Source organism: Staurois parvus, unplaced genomic scaffold (assembly GCF_062004578.1).
Source record: "Staurois parvus isolate SC_StPar_1 unplaced genomic scaffold, SC_StPar_1.0 ptg001247l, whole genome shotgun sequence".
Taxonomy (NCBI): Eukaryota; Metazoa; Chordata; class Amphibia; order Anura; family Ranidae; genus Staurois; species Staurois parvus.
Genome location: NW_028319043.1, coordinates 152,496 through 173,377, shown reverse-complemented (window position 1 = coordinate 173,377; position 20,882 = coordinate 152,496). Strand labels below are relative to the sequence as shown.

The following is a 20,882-nucleotide window of genomic DNA, read 5'->3' as shown; positions in this document are numbered from 1 at the left end:
GCTCTCCATCCTCTCCTGGTGCACCACCCCAACCCCCTAGATATTCTTCTTCTATCCAGCAATCTGAAGGCTTTCCCTGGACAAGGGGACCCAGAATCTGCTGCCTTAAAAGCACAATACAGCTAAGGGTTAGTCAGGTTTCTCACCCAAATGCCCTCTCCCCTTCTCTGTTCCAGGGGGTGTAGAAGTACTTACTGTTCCTCTCCTTCAAGCTGTAAGTTGGTAGCTGCCTTCAGGCCTTCTGCTGGAATTGCTCCTTCCTTAGCTCCGCAGGTGGTCCTCTCTCAGGGGGCTGGTGAGGTAAAGCCTTGATCCTGTCCAGGAGGCAGGCCCCTTCTCACTGGGCCCCCTCCCAGGCTCCACACTCATCTCCTGCTCGCATATCTTCTGCTACTGAGCAGGCTCTGCTATGCTGGTAAAGTGGATCCAGGGAATATCTAATTGCCTCTCAGGGGATCAGGAAGGAATTTTTTTCCCCTGCAGGAGCAAATTGGATCGTGCTTTGCTGGGTTTTTTTTCCTTTCCTCTGGATCAACTGTGGGTGTAGGATTATAATTTTTTTTTCATGGTTGAACTGGATGGACTTTTGTCTTTTTTTCAGCCAGACTAACTATGTATCTATGCTTAAAGGCTGTCCCAACCCCATATCAAGCTTCCTGCTTGGGTATTGGTTGGGATCCCTTAAGCATACAGATCAGCCACCCCTCACCCCCCGACCTACTGAGTTCTAGAGACTTCTCCAAGTCTCTAGATTAGGGGGAAGTATCAGAGAGGTGATCTGCAGAGCCTCTCAGTTGTGACCTTCTATCTACAAAAATATTAACTAGCTCCCCTTAGCTACCTAGAAGGGTGCTACACATATCCAGATCTTTTTTATATTACAGTGTTGGCTATTAAGCTGTTATTGTTCCTCTGAAATCTCTCACCATTTCTCCCTGCGTAGCTGCGGTTGAACCCATGACATATTACGTGTTGGATGGAGCTTAAGTCGGTCCCATGGAAAAGCTCCTTCTCATTGGTGGTGGAACCGTTCTTGGAGTCGATGTTCTGCTTTTTTATCTGATAGTTGAGCCAGAGATCTCTGTTCTGTACACGAAGAATCTGGGAGGACAAGACATACAAAGACCCTGATGTATACAATGTTTTACCAGTAAACTGCAGAGTGCTCCAACCATTACACAGGAGAGGACATATTCTATGATGAATACAGTTACAGGTCAAGTATCATTCAGATGGATGTAGAGGCGTGCTTGAAATGGAAGGTCAGCACACTCGACGCTATTAAAAATATATTTTTAAATTCACACTTCACAGGTGATGAGTAGAAACAGTGTGTTTCGGGGGAAATGCCTCCCCCTTCGTCAGGACTGTGATGGTTGGTGTGATCAGGGCTATGATAATAGCCTTTTAGGTGCTGTAAAATGACAGAGAACTGGTATGTCAGATCTTCATCATTTTACAGCACGTAAAGGGCTCCTATTGTATCTGCACTTCGGTTCCTGGTCAGTCTTCCCTGCACCAGCCATCACAGCCAACACTTTGGCTCTACTTACCACCCGTGGACTGAAATTTTAATAAACATCTTTAATAATAGCCTCAAGTGTAATGACCTTTCTCTACACCCCTCTGTATCTATCTTGTGCAGGGTCTGTCTGTTGCTACCAGAGAGGAAGCAGCTGAGACCATAACTCACATCCACGTCTCGCCTTCATATCTCTTTGAAGGACAACGCATCCCAGATCATCTCCAGGAATACCAGACTGCAGACTGATCCTCGTGCACATTGAAGTTAAGTATCCAACTACTCTAATGATGATGTTATGGGTGGAATATTCTACTGAAGGCTTATGTCTGCCCATTCCATAGTGCCAGTTGTTATTCTGTAATTGCAATGCCCAGTTCTTTGCAGCATACTGTCATAATCAAATCTAATCCCCGATTATACACTCTCTTGTGGATCCTTCATCCTAGAGCAGTCTGTTTGCCCTTTCTGCTTGTGACGGGAGTGACTTTGGGTGGGGGGGCCTATGGAACACAGCCCCCTTTGGAGAGGTGGGGAGACCCCTGTCTCAGCTCCCCATATCCCTATTATGTGTAAGTCACCCTGTGCCCGTTAGGGGTGAAGTGTGAAATGTCCTACTATTGAGTAGACAAGTATAGGTGGGGTGTGGGGGGGTTGTTCATTGTTTAATGTCACTTGGTTGCATCCCATTGTTCTATTGTGTGTCCTGCTTGGGGGCAAACTATTATGGGATGTATGTGTTTGTGTATTGACTTGGTGGGGGTGTCTGCTGTGGGTCTCTTGTTACTAAATGTATTGCCCCGCCCTGTGTATACAGTGAGGAACAGAAGTATTTGAACACCCTGCGATTTTGCAAGTTCTCCCACTTAGAAATCATGGAGGGGTCTGAAATTCACATTGTAGGTGCATTCCCACTCTGAGAGACAGAATTTAAAAAATAAAATTCAGGAAATCCCATTGTATGATTTTTAAAGAATTTATTTGTCTTGCACTGCTGAACAGAAGTATTTGAACCCCTGAGAAAATCTGTGTTAATATTTGGTACAGAAGCCTTTGTTTGCAATTCCAGAGGTCAGACATTTCCTGTAGTCCTTGGCCAGGTTTGCACTGCAACAGGGATTTTGGCCCCCTCCTCCACACCGATCTCCTCTAGATCTGTCAGGTTTCAGGGCTGTCGCTGAGAACACGGAGTTTCATCTCCCTCCAAAGATGTTCTATTGGATTTACAGTTGCAAGAAAAAGTATGTGAACCCCTTGGGATTACGTGGAGTTTTGCATGAATTGGGCATAAAATGTGCTCTGAACGTCATTTAAGTCACAACAATAGAAGAACACGGTCTGCTGAACATAATACTTCACAAACATTAGATGTTGCCATGGTTTAATTGCACATAACATGTAAACATTCACAGTGCAGGGAGGAAAAAGTATGTGAACCTTTGGACTTAATAACTGGTTGACCCTCCTTTGGCAGCAATAACCTCAACCAAACGTTTCCTGTAGTTGCAGATCAGACCTGCACAACGATCTGGAGTCATTTTGGACCACTCCTCTTCACAAAACTGTTTCAGTGTAGCAATATTCTTGGGATGTCTGGTGTGAATCGCTCTCTTAAGGTCATGCCACAGCATTTCAATGGGGTTGAGGTCAGGACTCTGACTGGGCCACTCCAGAAGGCGTATTCTGTTCTGTTGCAGCCATTGTTTTGTTGAATTACTTGTATGCTTTGGGTCATTGTCCTGTTCCATCACCCATCCTCTGCGGAGCTTCAGTTGGCGGACAGATGGTCGTACGTTTTCCTGCAAAATGATAAACTCTGGAATTCATTTTCCCATCAATGACAACAATCCGTCCAGCCCTGAGGCAGCAAAGCAGCCCCAAACCATGATGCTCCCTCCGCCATGTTTCACAGTGGGGATGAGGTTTTGATGTTGGTGTGCTGGGCCTTTTTTTCTCCACACATAGTGTTGTGTGTTCTTCCCAAACAACTCAATCTTGGTGTCATCTGTCCACAGTATATTTTGCCAGTAGTGCTGTGGAACATCCAGGTGCTCTTTTGCAAACTTCAAACGTGCTGCAATCTTCTTTTTGGCCAGCAATGGCTTCCTCCGTGGTGTCCTCCCATGTACTCCATTCTTGATTCAAGTTTTCCTTATTGTAGATGTGTCAACAAAAATGTTAGCATGTGCCAGAGATTTCTGTAGGTCTTTAGCTGACACTCTGGGATTCTTCTTTACCTCATGCAGCATTCTGCGCTGGGCTCTTGCAGTCATTTTTACAGGACGACCACGCCTAGGGAGAGTAGCAACAGTGCTAAACTTTCTCCATTTGTAGACAGTCTGTCTTACCGTGGACACATGAACATCAAGGCTCAAGGAGATACTTTTGTAACCCTTTCCAGCTTCATGCAAGTCAACAATTCTTGATGGTAGGTCTTCTGAGAGCTCTTTTCTGCGAGGCATGGTTCACATCAGACAGTGCTTCTTAAGTATGCTCCCTATGAGGCCCCATTAGAGAGACCAGCTGCAACGGAGGGTGTGTGGAAACTCACCCACCTGGAGAGGGTTCTAGGCGACGGTCGGTCAGCCTGGAGACAGGAGAGAGCCGGGAGAGCCGAGAGCCGGGAGAAGGACATCAGGAGAAGGATGCCTGGGGGTTTCCTGTGACGTCCTGCGGCGGCTTCGGTGGAGGAGTGGAGTTGCCAGGGAGACGCCAGGGAGACAGACGAGGCAGTGCAGCGGCGCCGACACGTGGGCAGCCGCGGAGGAGCTATGGGTGTGGGAGAGACTGCCTGGAGTCTGTGTAAGCTGGAGATCTGGGGGAGAGTAACCGGCATACTACCTCCACATTCCACCATCTATATACCATCTCCCTGATTCCTTCAGCCTCCCTACCTCCATACCATCTCTATATTATATCATATTATACCATCCTTACAGCTTTACATCACCTCCATAATATGGATAACCCCCCAACCTTCATACTACTCCGAAACTCTCTATATTTACTACCAACCAGTATACTACCTCCAATCTAAGGAGGTATTTGATGGGAAGATAAGCCACATGAGATATATGAGATCCCCAGGAATCCCTTCAAGAAGATACAACTACAGAGGAGTACTGTTTCTGGAGTGATTTTCTAACGTGGAGGGTGAGTGATGACCGCGGATTTTCCCTCTGGTCTTCTTTTACACTCTTTATACATTGGACTTGTATATTGGAGTTTTATATACATTGATTCCTCGTATTAGATCTCCAGGTGACTGTAGTAAGAAATTGCATTAAATATATAATCTGAAATATAAGAAATAGGGGATTTCTAGGTTGGGTCTGAAGAACGGGAGGAGTAAGAGAACAGGAGCTCTTGAAATAAGAGTAAAAGGTTCAAAAACAACATGAAAGGTAAAAATACTAAAGGAAGTGGGCCTAAGAACACCCAAACTGGTACGATTAAGAAATATGTGTCACAAGGAAATGTTACCCCAGAAAGAACTCAGGGAATAAGTGAAAAAAGTGAACTGGAAATAAGTCTGGATAACAGCCCGAGACTTTCCCTGGGCCGGTTTATAATAGTCAACAAATAATGGAAGGCACTGAACCGAGAGATCTTGAAAGAGATATGCAAATCCCTAATAAAAAGGAAATGGCGGAGATGTTTAAAGGTTTGAAAAAATCAATAAAGCAAGAGATGGGGATGATCAGGGAAGAACTGGGACAATTGTTAACTAGGGTGGAGGAAATGGAGGGAAAAGTTCACACTCATACCCAAACCATCCCAAAATTAGAGAAATGGATAATAGAAAATAGAAAAGAACAAAAGAGACTGCTTTATATGATGGAAGAACAAGAAAATAGAGAAAGGAGAAATAATCTCAGAGTAAGAGGAGTTCCGGAATTGACACGGGGAAGATTTAAAAGATTTAAAAGAGCTAACTGGCAAAATTTTGAACTCCATAATGGATAAACCGGATGAGGAGATGTTTAAATTGGACGGAGTGTACAGGATTGGGAAGTATCAACAAGAAAAGGAGGTAGAAAAACCAAGAGATATAATTGTTAAATTTCATAATTTTGGAGATAGAGAAGAGATATGGAAAAAGATTAAAGGAAGAACAAGTATTATACAGTCATGGCCGAAATTGTTGGCACCCTTGATATTTCTCCAGGAAATCATGTATTTCTCACGAAACGTATTGCATTAACACATGTTTTGCTATACACATGTTTATTCCCTTTGTGTGTATTGGGACAAAACAAAAAAAGGGAGGAAAGAAAGCAAATTCGACATAATGTCACACAAACCTCCAAAAATGGGCTGGACAAAAGTATTGGCACCCTTTCACAACTGCGGATAAATAAGAATGTTACAAGCATGTGATGCTCCTGTAAACTCACCTGGGGCAAGTAACAGGTGTGGGCAATATAGAAATCACACCTGAAAGCAGATAAAAAGGAGAGACGTTCACTTAACCTTTGCATTGTGTGTCTGTCTGTGCCACACTAAGCATGGACAACAGAAAGAGGAGACGAGAACTGTCTGAGGACCTGAGAACCAAAATTGTGGCAAAATATCAACAATCTCAAGGTTACAAGTCCATCTCCAGAGAACTAGATTTGCCTTTGTCCACAGTGCGCAACATTATCAAGAAGTTTGCAACCCATGGCACTGTAGCTAATCTCCCTGGTCGTGGACGGATGAGGAAAATTGATGAAAGATTGCAACGCAGAATAGTCCGGATGGTGGATAAGCAGCCCCAAACATGTTCCAAAGACATTCAAGCTGTCCTGCAGGCTCAGGGAGCATCAGTGTCAGCGCGAACTATCCGTCGACATTTAAATGAAATGAAACGCTATGGCAGGAGACCCAGGAGGACCCCACTGCTGACACAGAGACATAAAAAAGCAAGACTACAGTTTGCCAAAATGTACTTGAGTAAGCCAAAAGCCTTCTGGGAAAACGTCTTGTGGACAGATGAGACCAAGATAGAGCTTTTCGGTAAAGCACATCATTCTACTGTTTACCGAAAACGGAATGAGGCCTACAAAGAACAAAACACAGTACCTACGGTAAAATATGGTGGAGGTTCAATGATGTTTTGGGGTTGTTTTGCTGCCTCTGGCACTGGGTGCCTTGACTGTGTGCAAGGCATCATGAAATCTGAGGATTACCAAAGGATTTTGGGTCGCACTGTAGGGCCCAGTGTCAGAAAGCTGGGTTTGCGTCCAAGATCCTGGGTCTTCCAGCAGGACAATGACCCCAAACATACGTCAAAAAGCACTCAGAAATGGATGGCAAAGAAGCGCTGGAGAGTTCTGAAGTGGCCAGCAATGAGCCCAGATCTAAATCCCATTGAACACCTGTGGAGAGATCTTAAAATTGCTGTTGGGAAAAGGTGTCCTTCCAATAAGAGAGACCTGGAGCTGTTTGCAAAGGAAGAGTGGTCCAAAATTCCGGGTGAGAGGTGTCAGAAGCTTATTGATGGTTATAGGAAGCGACTGATTTCAGTTATGTTTTCCAAAGGGTGTGCAACCAAATATTAAGTTAAGGGTGCCAATACTTTTGTCCAGCCCATTTTTGGGGTTTTGTGTGACATTATGTCATATTTGCTTTTCTGCCTCTGTTTTATATTTGTTCCAATACATACAAAGGGAATAAACATGTGTATAGCAAAACATGTGTTAATGCAATACCTTTTTTGTGTGAAATACTTGATTTTCAGGAAAAATATCAAGGGTGCCAACAATTTCGGCCATGACTGTATATGGAGGGAAAAGTATTCAAATTTTTAAAGATTTAACAGCAGAGAAGGAAGAGATCACTGAAACCCCTACTAGAAGTGATGAAAAATGTAATGTGAAATACAGATGGGGACGTGCCACAAACGTAATCGGTTGGAGGGATGGAATTACAGCTACTTTAAGATTTCCGGAAGATATGGAAGATTTCTGCGATAAACTTGGACTGCAGAGACAAGTGATACCGGGTTGGGAAGTGGAGGAGGGAGAGTTGGACATTTGTGGATCAGGAAAGTGGCAGCTGGTTAAAAGAGGAAATAGAGAGTCAATAGATAAGGGGACACCGGGGAGGAGGGGGGGAAGGTGAGCGGTCATGGGCGGAGTCGAACCCCTATAGAGGGATCAGAGTTGGAATATGATCCAAAGGCAAAGGAGGCCTGGGGGGGTAGGGAGGTGGGAGGGTGGGGGGGAGGAGGTGTCGGGGGGGGAGGGCTAGGGAGGGAGGGACTTTAGGGACAACACTCTGCATGATGGAAGGAAAAAAAAAAAGAAAACAGAGAGATAAGACAGATGGAAGATCTCCGATTTATAACATATAACGTAAAGGAATTGAACTGTCCTGGGAAGAGATTTAAATTATTCAAGGAGCTACAGCATAGAGAGGCATTCGGTGGTATTTTTGCAGGAGACACACCTAGAGATCAAGTCAAATATAAAGTTGTACTCTAGAAATTACCCAACATGGTTTTATGCGGATTCCCCAATCAAGAGAGCTAAGGGAGTAGCGATAGGGTTTGCAAAAAATGTAATGTTGGAGATAGAAGAGAGAGAGGTAGATCCTGAGGGGAGATTTTTGTTCTTGAAGGGTAGATTACAAGAGCAGGAATGTACAATTGTGAATATCTATTGCCCAAATAAAAGACCAGAAGCTTATCTGAAGGGAGTCTTGAGAAAACTGATGGCCTTTAAGAAGGGACGCTTGATAGTGGCAGGGGATTTGAATTTTTGTATGGACCAACAAATGGATACGACCTCTTCTGTGCAACGAAAGGGAGGTAGAGCTCTGAGATTCCTGAAGGGGGTGATACATGAGTGTCAACTGGTGGATATTTGGAGAGTGATTCATGGAAAAGAGAGAGATTATACCTTCTTCTCCAAAGCACACGAGATGTACTCCAGATTGGATTATATATTGGTAGACCATCAACTTATAGAATTGGTGGATAAAGTAGAAATAGAGGTGATGTCCCTTTCAGATCATGCCCCTGTTACACTGAAAGTGAGGTGGAGAAGACGATTGACAGGTGGGATAGGTTGGAAGTTGAACGAGGCTCTTCTCCTGGATCAGGAGGTGGATCAGAAAATCAGAGAAGAGATTGAAAGATTTTTTCAAGAGAATGAGACAGGGGAGGTGTCGGTGGCTACAGTGTGGGAGTCCCATAAGGCCTATATAAGAGGTATATTGATTGCGTCTGGGGCAAAAAAGAAAAGGGAAAGAAGAGAAAAACTTACTGGGCTGCTAAAAGAAATATCTGACCTGGAGCAGATACATAAAAGTAAAAGATCAGAAGAGATAATACAGAAGGTAATAAAAAAGAAAGAAGAGCTAGAGCTACTGATGGAGGAGGAGAAGAGAAGAGTTTTTAACAAAGTTGCAAGTGAGAGATATAGATGGGGAGATAAACCAGGAAAATATTTAAAGAGAGCCTTGAGGGAAAAAATAAAATAGGAACTATATAGAGAAAATAAAAAACCCCAAGGGAGAAATGGTTTATTCTACTAAAGAGATCATTAAGGTGTTTAAAGAATACTATAGTAAGCTGTATAATATTGCCTCCCAAGATCCAATAAATATAAACGGAAATGAGAGAAGAGAGAAAAGAAGGGAATATCTAAAAAACGCAGGACTACCGAAGCTAAGCTATGACCAACTGAATTCCCTTGATTTGGAAATTACACAGGAAGAAATAATAAGAGCATTAAAGAGTACTATGACGGGGAAAAGCCCTGGCCCAGATGGTTATACAGTGAGGTACTATAAAAAATACAGTGACCTGTTAATACCCAAATTGAAGAAATATATGAATGCCCTGGGAGGAGAGATGGAGATGAGATGGGAATCTTTACAGGCCCATGTGGTGCTGATACAAAAGGAAGGGAAGGATGTCTCTCAGTGCTCTAGCTATAGACCGATATCACTTTTGAACATAGATACTAAGCTATACGCAAAGGTCCTAGCAAATAGGCTAAAAGATCTTATGCCAGAATGGATCCAGGGGGACCAGGTAGGATTTGTCTCAGGGAGGGAGGGTAGAGATAATGGGCTGAGAACTCTGTTGCTTATCCAAAAAGCTAGGAAGGGGAAAACCCCGGTAGTAGTGCTTTCGATTGATGCTGAAAAGGCATTCGATATAGTAGATTGGGGCTTTATGATGGATACCCTGGAAACTCTAGAAATGGGAGTAAGAATGAGAGAGTGGATAGGAAAGTTGTATAGAGAGCCCTCAGCGGTTGTCATGGTTAATGGAGAGAGGTCGGAACCTATTGGGATGTCAAATGGAACTAGACAGGGATGTCCACTATCCCCATTGTTGTATGTATTGGCATTGGAACCTTTATTGGCAACTATTAGGCAGAATATAGATATAAAAGGAGTGCAGATAGGGGAAGTCGAACACAAAGTAGCTGCCTTTGCAGATGACCTGTTGTTTTATGTGGGAAATCCTAGGATAACACTCACAAATCTAATGAAGAGCTTAAAGGATTATGGGGAGCTATCAAACTTGAAAAGCAATCCAAGAAAAACTGAGATCTTAAATGTAAACCTCCAAATAGTGAAAAAGAAAAAATACAAAAAGAATTCCCTTTTATATGGAAAAATAGAGAGATAAAGTATCTGGGGGTTAAACTTTCTGCTTCATATACGAACCTGTATAAATTAAACTATATCCCACTCTTAAATGAGATCAAGGAGGAACTAAGGAGATTGGGAGGAGGTAATCCGTCTTGGATAGGCCGTATAAACTTGATAAAAATGATAATTGTACCAAAAATCCTCTATAAATTCCAGATGATTTCAGTCAAAATCCTGGAGGTCTTTTTTAAAATAATAAAAAGGATGTTAACAAAATACATATGGAAAAATAAAAAACCTAGAATATCATATGACTTGTTAAGTAGAAAAAAGGAGAAGGGAGGTTTGGGAGTACCAGATATTAAGAGGTATTATAGAGCAGCAGTCCTAGCGAGAATTTATGATTGGACACATAACCAAGAGGGGAAAAGGTGGGTTCAGATTGAGAATGAATTAAGTGGAGTTACCTTGAGTAGAATTATATGGGCACCAGCACAGTATAGAGGGTTAAAAGATACCACAAGTGTTTTTACATTAAATGTTTTAAAGGTTTGGGATAAATTGCATAAACTTATGAAATGGGATTTTAATTCACAATTAATATCACTGAGGAACACGGATTATTTTCCTCCAGGTAAAGAGGAGAGCACAGGAAAATGGTTTAAAAAAGAAGATATCCAATTGAGAGATATTATGGAAGGACAGGAATTGAGAACACTTAAGGATTTGAAAAAAGATAAAAGGGAACTCTTCATTAAAATAAATGAGTGGAAATATCACCAATTAAAACACTTTGTCAGAAACCTTCCAAAACCGTTGAGATCGAGAAAGGATTGGAATCTGTTTGAGAGGTTGTTAGAAACACGAAGTGATGGGAGGCGAGGTACGGCAAAAATTTATAAGACCCTCACTGAGTTAGACACTTACACAAAGCCAATGTATATTTTATAAAAAAAAAAAAAAGACATTGCTTCTTAAAACCAGTAAACCCAAAACAGGTGTGTGTTTTTTAAGGGCAGGACAGCTGTCAGCAACACATCCAATATCATCACACTGATTGGAGTCAAGGTTGGCTCACTCCTGGCTCCAATTAGCTCTGGGAGAAGTCATTAGGCTAGGGCCTCACATACTTTTTCCTCCCTGCACTGTGAATGTTTACATGTTATGTGCAATTAAACCATGGCAACATCTAATGTTTGTGTAGTATTATGTTCAGCAGACTGTGTTCTTCTATTGTTGTGACTTAGATGACGTTCAGAGCACATTTTATGCCCAATTCATGCAAAACTCCACGGAATCCCAAGGGGTTCACATACTTTTTCTTGCAACTGTAGGTGTGGAGACTGGCTAGGCCACTCCAGAACCTTGATATGCTTCCTACGGAGCCACTCCTTGGTTATCCTGGCTGTCGTTGTCATGTTGGAAGACCCAGCCACGACCCATCTTCAATGTTCTGACTGAGGGAAGAAGGTTGTTGCTCAAAATCTCACAATAAATGGCCCCATTCATCCTCTTCTTAATACAGTGCAGTCATCCTGTCCCCTTCGCAGAAAAGCACCCCCAAAGCATGATGTTACCACCCCCATGCTTCACAGTAGGGATGGTGTTCTTGGGATGCAACTCATCCTTCTTTTTCCTCCAAACACGAGTGAAGTTTAGACCAAAAAGTTCTACTTTGGTCTCATCTGACCACATGACTTTCTCTCATGCCTCCTCTGGATCATCTAGATGGTCATTGGCAAACTTCAGACGGGCCTGGACATGTGATGACTTGAGCAGGGGAACCTTCCGTGCAATGCATGATTGGAAACCATGACGGCGTAGTGTTCTACCGACAGTGACCTGTGAAACTGTGGTCCCAGCTCTCTTCATGTCATTGAGCAGCTCCTCGCTTGTAGTTCTGTGCTGATTCCTTACCTTTCTTGTCATCAATGATACCCCATGAGGTGAGATCTTGCATGGAGCCCCAGTCCGAGGGAGACTGACAGTCGTCTTTAGCCTCTTCCATTTTCAAATAATTGCTCTTACAGTTGATCTTGCCCATGGTAGTAGTTGGCGTCTGACTGACTGTGGAGTGGACAAGTGTCTTTAAAGAGCTCAGATAGGTGCTACTAAGTGAGATGAATGAGTGGAGTAGAGGGGGACTTTGTAAAGGCGCAGTAACAGGTCTTTGAGAGCCAGAATTCTTGCTGTTTCTTAGGGGTTCAAATACTTATGGTGAGCAGTGCAAGACAAATAAATTGTTTAAAAATCATACAATGGGATTTCCTGAATTTTTTTTTTTATTCTATCTCTCAGAGTGGGAATGCACCTACAATGTAAATTTCAGACCCCTCCATGATTTCTAAGTGGAAGAACTTGCAAAATCGCAGGGTGTTCAAATACTTCTGTTCCTCACTGTATATCTTGTCTCTGTGTTAAAATAAACCAGTCCATTTCCTGTTTTAATACGAGTCTGGTACTGTCTCGTCTTGTATGGTCAGCGGTGGTGTCCGTGGATCTGTGTTCGGATAGGGAAACGGAAATACCCTAGTGCAGTCGGGGTCCGCTTCTGTTACACTGCTGTTCTTCTGTTCTGCTGTAGAATCTTCATACTACACGCACTAGACTACCTGCAGTGGATGTGGCCTTGCTACGGAGTCGGAAAATTACCTCCAGCTCATTGCCTGATCACATATACTTTAATTATTTGGCCGTACATCCTGCCATTCTGTTGTAATGTTTCTTGATGCCATGATCTACCAGATCAGCACTTTACATCTATCCAGCCTGGATCACAAGTCACCACAGGAGCCTCTACCAGGGGTATATCTTGCCCCATCCAACAATGGTTTGACCCAGTAACTCTCCAGGTAAGTCAAACATCTCTCCCTGGCATGGAGGATCCACTTACTCCATGACACATACTCAGCACCAGCCTCCAGTACCATGATGGTATGCCCAGTTCAGTTCAAGCAGAAAACATGTAATATCGTTCAGCACAATGTATCAAAGACATTACCATTAGTATTGTGCTTCCCCAGTTCCTCGGGAATTTCTTCTGTACGTCGTAGTATTCAGGAGTTCCTGGATCAACATCCACTTCCATCACACGAATCTCACCCATTGGCTTCCAGTGTGATGGTAATCTATGAGGGTCTCCATCTGAAAGATAAGATGTTTAGTCAGGACCCAAAGAGAAACTCAACAAATAAAAATTTGGTGTACAATGTATTAACAATAAAAGCCATATTACCATGTTTCACAACACGTTGGACCTGAATTTGGTTTCCATACTTGTCTGTGGCTGTTTCTGCTTGTACACTGACAGTATATTGGTGTCCTTGGATCTGGATTGTGATCTGAACCTTGTTGTCATTTTTTGCCTCTTCCAGCTCCAGGTTTGTCATCTTGTCGAAGGGAACCATAGTTCCCCCATTGTTATATCTCCATTCCACCAGTTTCCCTGTGAGCTCCGCTGCCCGCTCCTTGTTCTTTCTGTCTTTCACCCGGTTTATAATAATTTCGATCTCCCCAGACACAGGTAAGACGTCTCGGGTGAGGCCCACAATCTGGATGGAGGTGTCAGGTGGTTTGTAAATGACAGAGACCTGAAATTTTTTCTGGAGGTCGGAGATCTTCTGCACCTCGTCTTCTTCTAGTTCAGAGATACATTCCTCTTTGATCACCTTCTCCGCCTGCTCATTGTCGATCAGCTGCTGTAGCCAAACCTTCGTCTTGTCCACGCTACTTTTATCTTCAGCACACAAGCTGAACACCACAGGCTCAATGCCGTCCATCAACTGGAAGGCGGTGAGCTTCTGAGCTGGCTTTGGTGCTTTTGATGACCTAAAAAGTTCTACAGAGGAAGAAAAGAAACAACGACATCACAAACTGCTCTGAAAGTGGTAATATAAATTGTGAACAGAAAGTCTATGAATGGGATATAGACCAGGTTTGGATAACATGGAGTTCATCTGAGGAACTGAGAGGATGTCCTGTGTAGCACCCTCCTAGATACAGTGAAGGAAATGCGTATTTGCTGCCCTGCTGAGTTTGAATGTTTGCCCACTCACAAAGAAATGATCGGTCTAAAAATCAAATGTTCGGTGTATTGTAACACTGAGAGACAGAATAGCAACAAAAAATTCAAATGAAATGCAAATGATGACTGATCTGCATGTTCATGAGGGAAAGAAGGATTTGATCCCCTTCACAAAACATGACTTAGTACTTGGTGGCAAATCCCTTGTTGGCAATCACACAGATCAGATGTTTCCTGGAGTTGGCCCCCAGGTTCGCACACATCTCAGGAGGGATTTTGGCCCACTCCTCTTGGCAGATCCTCTCCAAGTCATTAAGATTCAGTGGCTGACGTTTTGCAACTCGAACTTTCAGCTCCCTCCACAGATTTTCAATCGGATGAAGGTCTGGAGACTGGCTAGGCCACTCCAGGACCTTAATGTGCTTCTTCTTGAGCCGCTCCTTTGTTGCCTTGGCCGTGTGTTTTGGGTCATTGTCATGCTGGAACACCCATCCACGACCCATTTTGAATGCCCTGGGAAGAGGGAAGAAGATACTCACCCAAGATTTGATGGTACATTGCTCCGTCCATCGTCCCTTTGATGCAGTGCAGTTGTCCTGTCCCCTTAGCAGAAAAACACCCCCCAAAAGCAGAATGTTTCCACCACGTCTCACAGTTGGGATGGTGTTCTTGGGGTCATAGGCAGCATTCCTCCTCCTCCAAACATGGCGAGTTGAGTTGATGCCAAAGAGCTGGATTTTGGTCTCCTCTGACCACAACACTTCCCACCAGTCCTCCTCTGCATCATTCAGATGTTCAGTGGCAGACTTCAGATGGGCCTGAACATGTGCTTTCTTGAGCAGAGGGACCTTGCGGGCACTGCAGGATTTCAGTCCTTGTCGGCGTAGTGTGTTACCAATTGTTTTCTTGGTGACTGTGGTCCCAGCTGCCTGGAGATCATTGACAAGATCCTCACGTTCTGGGATGATTCCTCACTGTTCTCATGATCATTGACACTCCACGAGGTGAGATCTTGCATGGTGCACCAGACCTAGGGAGACTGACACTTGTTTTGTGTTTCTTCCATTTGTGAATGATTGCACCAACTGTTGTCACCTTCTCACCAAGCTGCTTGGCCATAGTTTGGTAGCCCAGTCCAGCCTTGTGTAGGTCTACAATCTTGTCCCTGACATCCTTGGTGTCAGGGCAGGAGCTGTGGAATGGACAGGCAGGCCTAATGGTAAGGTCACGCACTGATTGACGACAACCACCACCCACAGACCAGAGTCCCTCAGGGCGCTGAGTCTAAGTCCCAGGCTGCCTTTCACCAGGGCCCCTGATGGAGGGGATGGACTTGACACAGCCAGGAACCAGGTCACGGCCCCTGAGACACCCCAGCTGCGGTAATGGCCGCCGCCAATGGCGTGTAGCTGGTAGGAATCAGACAATAGCGTAGTCGGGCAGGCCGGGTCGACAACAACGGGACAAACGGTACAGAACAGTAGACAAGAATCACAGGTCACGGGCCGGGTTCAGCAACATGAGGTCAGATCAAAGGAAAACGCAGAGAATGGTCTAGTCACAAGCCAAGTTAGATTCCAGGAGAGTCACGAGAGTATACACAGAGCTGTTGCAACACTAACACACAAGACACGAATGCAAAGGGCATGTGCGGACAACAGACTTATATGTAATCAACCACACCCCTCTGGGTGATGGACCTCAGAGGTCTGAAGGCATAAAAGACTCCCACCATGCTCTTTGCAGAAACCCAAGATGGATGCCAGCACATGGAGCAGCACAACTTCTGGGAAAAGGTAGGACCTTGACACTTGGACAGCTCTTTGGTCTTTGCCATGGTGGAGAGTTTGGAATCTGATGGTTTGATTGCTCCTGGGGACAGGTGTCTTTTATACAGGTAACACAATGAGATTAGCAGCACTCCCTTTAAGAGACTGCTTCTAATCTCAGCTTGTTACCTGTATGAGAGACACCTGGGAGCCAGAAATCCTGCTGAATGATAGGGGATCAAATCCTTCTTTCCCTCATGAACATGCAGATCAGTCATCATTTGTTAGACGCATTTCTGCTGAATTTGTTGTTGTATTCTGTCTCTCAGTGTTACACCGAACATTCCATTGTTAGACCGATCATTTCTGTGTGAGGGGCGAACATTCCATTGTTAGACCGATCATTTCTGTGTGAGGGGCGAACATTCAGCATCAGCAGGGGAGCAAATACACATTTCCTTCACTGTAGGTGCTAGGAGTAGATATATTTAGTTCTAGCTCACTGTAGTCCATGCAGCTGCATGTTACTGTTTAGGTTTGGTTGTGTTTCTCACAGGCGGCAGATTTAATTGCTGTCTCTTTGTATCTCCAGGGATACCTGGATAATTCTGGAACATAAGTGTACAGTAATGTCATTGGGTCACATGAATATTTATACTGCCCCAGCTAATCTTGCGGGCCCCTGCACAGGTGGATGCTGGGTAAGGGTATAACTAGTCTGGGCTCTAGAGCAGTCTTGTCTTGTCCTGGGGAGGAGAAGTCTAGCCTAGGGGGCCTGTAACCCCCCAAGGCAATGCTGCCATGTGCTTGCTGTTCATGAGGCCTCAAGCGGGCTAGCTTATAGGTCTGGAAGCTGACTGAGGGACCTGTCCATTCGTCTAAGGCAGTGGTCCCCAAACTGCAGCCCGAAAGCTAGATATGGCCCTCTTCTTGTTTTTGTCTGGCCCTTGGGGCACTATTTCATCCATTGATACCAACAATGGAGCATATTCCCCGCTCACCAAGACCAATTCCTCCCCTATGAAACCAATGATGGGGCACAATTCCTCCCAATGACACCAACAGTTGGACCCAATGATACCAAGGATGGGGTACAACTCCTTCCTCTGATACCAAGGATGGGGCACAATTCTTCTCACTGACACAAAGACGGGGATTGCTTTTTTTCCTGCTGATGTTTGGAACTTAACTCTCCCAATGGCCAGAGTCCAGCCCCCCTAAAGATTGAGGGACCGTAAACTGGCCCCCTGTGTAGAAAGTTTGGAGACCCCTGGTCTAAGGCCTTGTTATTACAGACTGTGTGAGAGATTCTAGAGACTGTGGGCTGCTGACAACGCCCAGCATGGTGCTTGAGAGTCAGCTGAGAGTGCAGGAGAAGGGGGTACCTGAAGACCTCAGTCCAACCTGTTCTGTTCTAAAGGGACTCTGCTCAAGTCACCTAAAGGAAGAGATTTGTGCCTTTATCTGCTTCAACTGAGCCACGTCCATTACTGGCCCCTACAAAGTGCTGCAGAAGAAAATTATTGTCCTCATCTTGTTCTTTTTGGAGCATCCCATTCATCCCCATCCAAGTTATTCCAAAAACACCAAAAAGAAAACCCCTAAACTGTTCACTGAGCCAAGGAGTGACTGTGTCCGTGTGCCTGGCTGCGGGGCAGACTATGGGAAAATACCTCAGGGGCCTATCTAACTGCTGGCCCCTATGGGCATCTGCATAAAGTGCATTTGATATTTACCATTTTTCTGCCAGGTCTGTACGCTGTACGGACCTGACAGTGGGAGGTGGGCGGGGTGGGTGGGGGTTACAGACAATCCAGAGACTGCAGCCACCAGTATTATGTATAAAACTGACCGGTAGATTCCTGCTTATCAAGTGGACGCTGTCAGGTGACTCCACTGCCGCTGATCGCTGCAACAGCCCTCAGTTCTGGTGACTGACCCCTCCCCCACCCTGTAGACGTGTTCCTGCCATGTAACCAGGCTCCGCTTGCCCATCTGCGGGCTGGGGGAGACACATGGTGGGTGCCCCTCCCCTTCGTTGTGTTACCTGGAAGGCTACGTCCATGATGTCACTTCCAGATCATGGCTGTCACTAGAATAGCCGGGGAAAAGGTGTATTGCAATACGGTTTGCATTGCAGTTGTCCCGAGGACACATTGGGGGACATCTTCTTTAGACCCTTGTGACGGGAGTGACTTTGTGTGGGGGGGCCCATGAAACACAGCTCACTTTGGAGGGGTGGGGAGACCCGTCTCAGCTCCCCATATCCCTCTTATGTGTAAGTCACCCTGTGCCTGTTAGGGGTACAGGGTGATCTGTCCTAATATTGGGGTTGGGGGTTGTTCATTGTTTAATGCCATGTGGTTGCATCCCATTGTTCTATTGTGTGTCTTGCTTGGGAGCAAACTATTATGGGATGTATGTGCTTGTGTATTGGCTTGGTGGGGGGTGTCTGCTGATGTCTCTCTGGTTGCTAGATTTGGTTTGCCCTGCCCTGTGCCCTTATGCTGGGGGGGGGGTTGTTCTCTTGAATGTATATATCTTGTGTCTGTGTTAAAATAAAGCAGTTTATTTCCTGGTTTCCTTCAAGAGTGGTGTCCGTGGATCTGTGTCCGGACAGGGAAGCGGGAGTTTAACGGAAATACCCCAGTGCAGGCGGGGTCCGGTTCCGTTACAACCCTAATGAAGGGGGTGGAGTTACAGCCCCTAAAATGCATTGGCTTTGTAAACAATCTATCATTGTAATACATTTGTATTTAGAGGTGAATATCAGGCTGTGGCACCTCCATTGGTTGCTCTTACAGGATCCCGAGCAGTAAATACCGAAACGTTTCTTCCCCTTTCTTGTTGAGTCGGCCGTCCTGAACTCTCACCCCACTCACCCGTAACTCTAGTGAAGAGGGATTTGGCTTCAGGCAGGGCGATCCACTCTCTCTTCTTCATGCTCATGTAGAAATTATTCAGCATTTGTGGCTGGAATAGAACCACTTTCACCGTCTGAAGAGAACAGACTGATGTAGATTTGACGAAGTCCACCAAACCATCCAGGATTGAGTCGGCCACTGTGGAGGCGGCTAGTCCCCCCGCACCTGTATCAACCAGACAAAACGTTCACCATAGATATCTACTGACCACAAAATGCAAGTTTTCTTAAACATAAAATATAAAAGGGCAGAATACATTACTGAGAGGCACTTGACCTCTGGAGGCTCTGCTGTACAAAGCTGGTGTCAGAAGAGGCCCCTCCCACTGCTTAGTGCAGCGATGGTGGGAACCCCTCCTAATGGGCACACCGGATGTACAGACCTGGGAACTCAGCACAGGGATGGAGGGAACACTTCATTGGGCACAGCGGGGGTACAGACCCGGGAACTCAGCACAGGGATGGCGGGATCCTCATATTGAGCACAACGGGTGTACAGACCCGGGAACTCAGCACAGGGATGGCAGGAACCCCTCATATTGGGCACAGCAGGTATACAGACCCGGGAACTCAGCACAGGGATGGCGGGAACCCCTCATAACGGGCACGGCAGGTGTACAGACCCGGGAACTCAGCACAGGGATAGCAGGAACCCCTCATATTGGGCACAGCGGGGGTACAGACCCGGGAACTCAGCACAGGGATGGTGGGATCCTCATATTGGGCACAGCGGATGTACAGACCTGGGAACTCAGCACAGGGATGGCAGGAACCCCTCATATTGGGCACAGCAGGTGTACAGACCTTGGAACTCAGCACAGGGATGGAGGGAACACTTCATTGGGCACAGCGGGTGTACAGACCCAGGAACTCAGTACAGGGATGGCGGGATCCTCATATTGGGCACAGCGGATGTACAGACCTGGGAACTCAGCACAGGGATGGCGGGATCCTCATATTGGGCATAGAGGGTGTACAGACCCGGGAATTCAGCACAGGGATGGCGGAAACCCCTCATATTGGGCACAGCGGGTGTACAGACCCGGGAACTCAGCACAGGGATAGTGGGGACCCCTCATAATGGGCACAGTGGGTGTACAGACCTGGGAACTCAGCACAGGGATAGTGGGGACCCCTCATAATGGGCACAGTGGGTGTACAGACCCAGGAACTCAGCACAGGGAGGGCGGGAACCTCTCATAATGGGCTCAGTGGGTGTACAGACCCGGGGACTCACTTGGTGAAATCAAGAGGTATCATTGTACAACATGTTCCTGAAAATCCAGTGAAACATGTTGGATGTGTAGAACACCTTCCCATGTAGTAAGTTTCCTGAACCAAGTTGGGTGGTTATTGGGTGCAGCTGAGAGGAACACATTTCATCTTGGACATGAAAGTAGAACTGTCTGTGCTTCATTGATCATACCTGTTCCCAGAGCGGGGAAGGTGACAGAAGAGGCCTGACGCTTCTCGCACTCCTGCAGGACATCCAGGACAATTTGGGATGCTAGACGTTTTGCTCCCGTCACATGGAGAATCCATTTACACTGTCTGAGGTTTCCAGAATCGGTGATGATGAGTCCCTGATGAGGTTGGGAACCTGCCAGAAATAGAAATGTATAGAAATGTACTGTATACGGCAGGGGCGGACTGACAACTCATGGGGCCCCCGGGCAATAAGGGATCATGGGGCCCCTGTGTCCTTGCCCAAACTCAAAAAAGCCTATGAAAAAGGTACCAGGGGTATCTCATGGGGCCCCCTACTGACCCCGGGCCCTGAGTTTCCAAACGGTCAGTCCACCCCTGGTAGACGGTAATGTCGCTATTCCTGCCTAATACTAAGTAGCCTTAAAAATGTTCTGGCCAACCTATGTAACAAATGTACATACTGTACTTACGTATTTTCAGCCCATTCCAGTCATGTGATCTGACTCCCCTGTGTCAGCTAGCAGCAGCTGCGGGGGAGAGGAGGAAGTGCTCTACAGCGGCTGGTAAGGCCTGAAGCGGTGACATCACCCATAGGATCCTATAGTCCATCTGTTGCCGGTGCTC

The 20,882-nt window shown here is 45.6% G+C and overlaps 1 protein-coding gene across 1 annotated transcript in view; it reads right to left on the bottom strand.

Annotated features, from left to right (window-relative positions):
- The window catches only part of LOC149437904 (protein mono-ADP-ribosyltransferase PARP14-like), a 64,895-nt gene that overhangs the window by 9,445 nt on the left and 34,568 nt on the right, over positions 1–20,882 (bottom strand). Inside the window, exons 12-16 of the mRNA XM_089660493.1 lie at positions 20,257–20,430; positions 18,790–18,996; positions 13,350–13,952; positions 13,116–13,258; positions 927–1,101 (exon numbers count right to left, since the gene is read on the bottom strand). Coding sequence (XP_089516619.1) covers positions 927–1,101; positions 13,116–13,258; positions 13,350–13,952; positions 18,790–18,996; positions 20,257–20,430 — 1,302 coding nt within the window. The remainder of the gene's footprint in view (positions 1–926; positions 1,102–13,115; positions 13,259–13,349; positions 13,953–18,789; positions 18,997–20,256; positions 20,431–20,882) is intronic.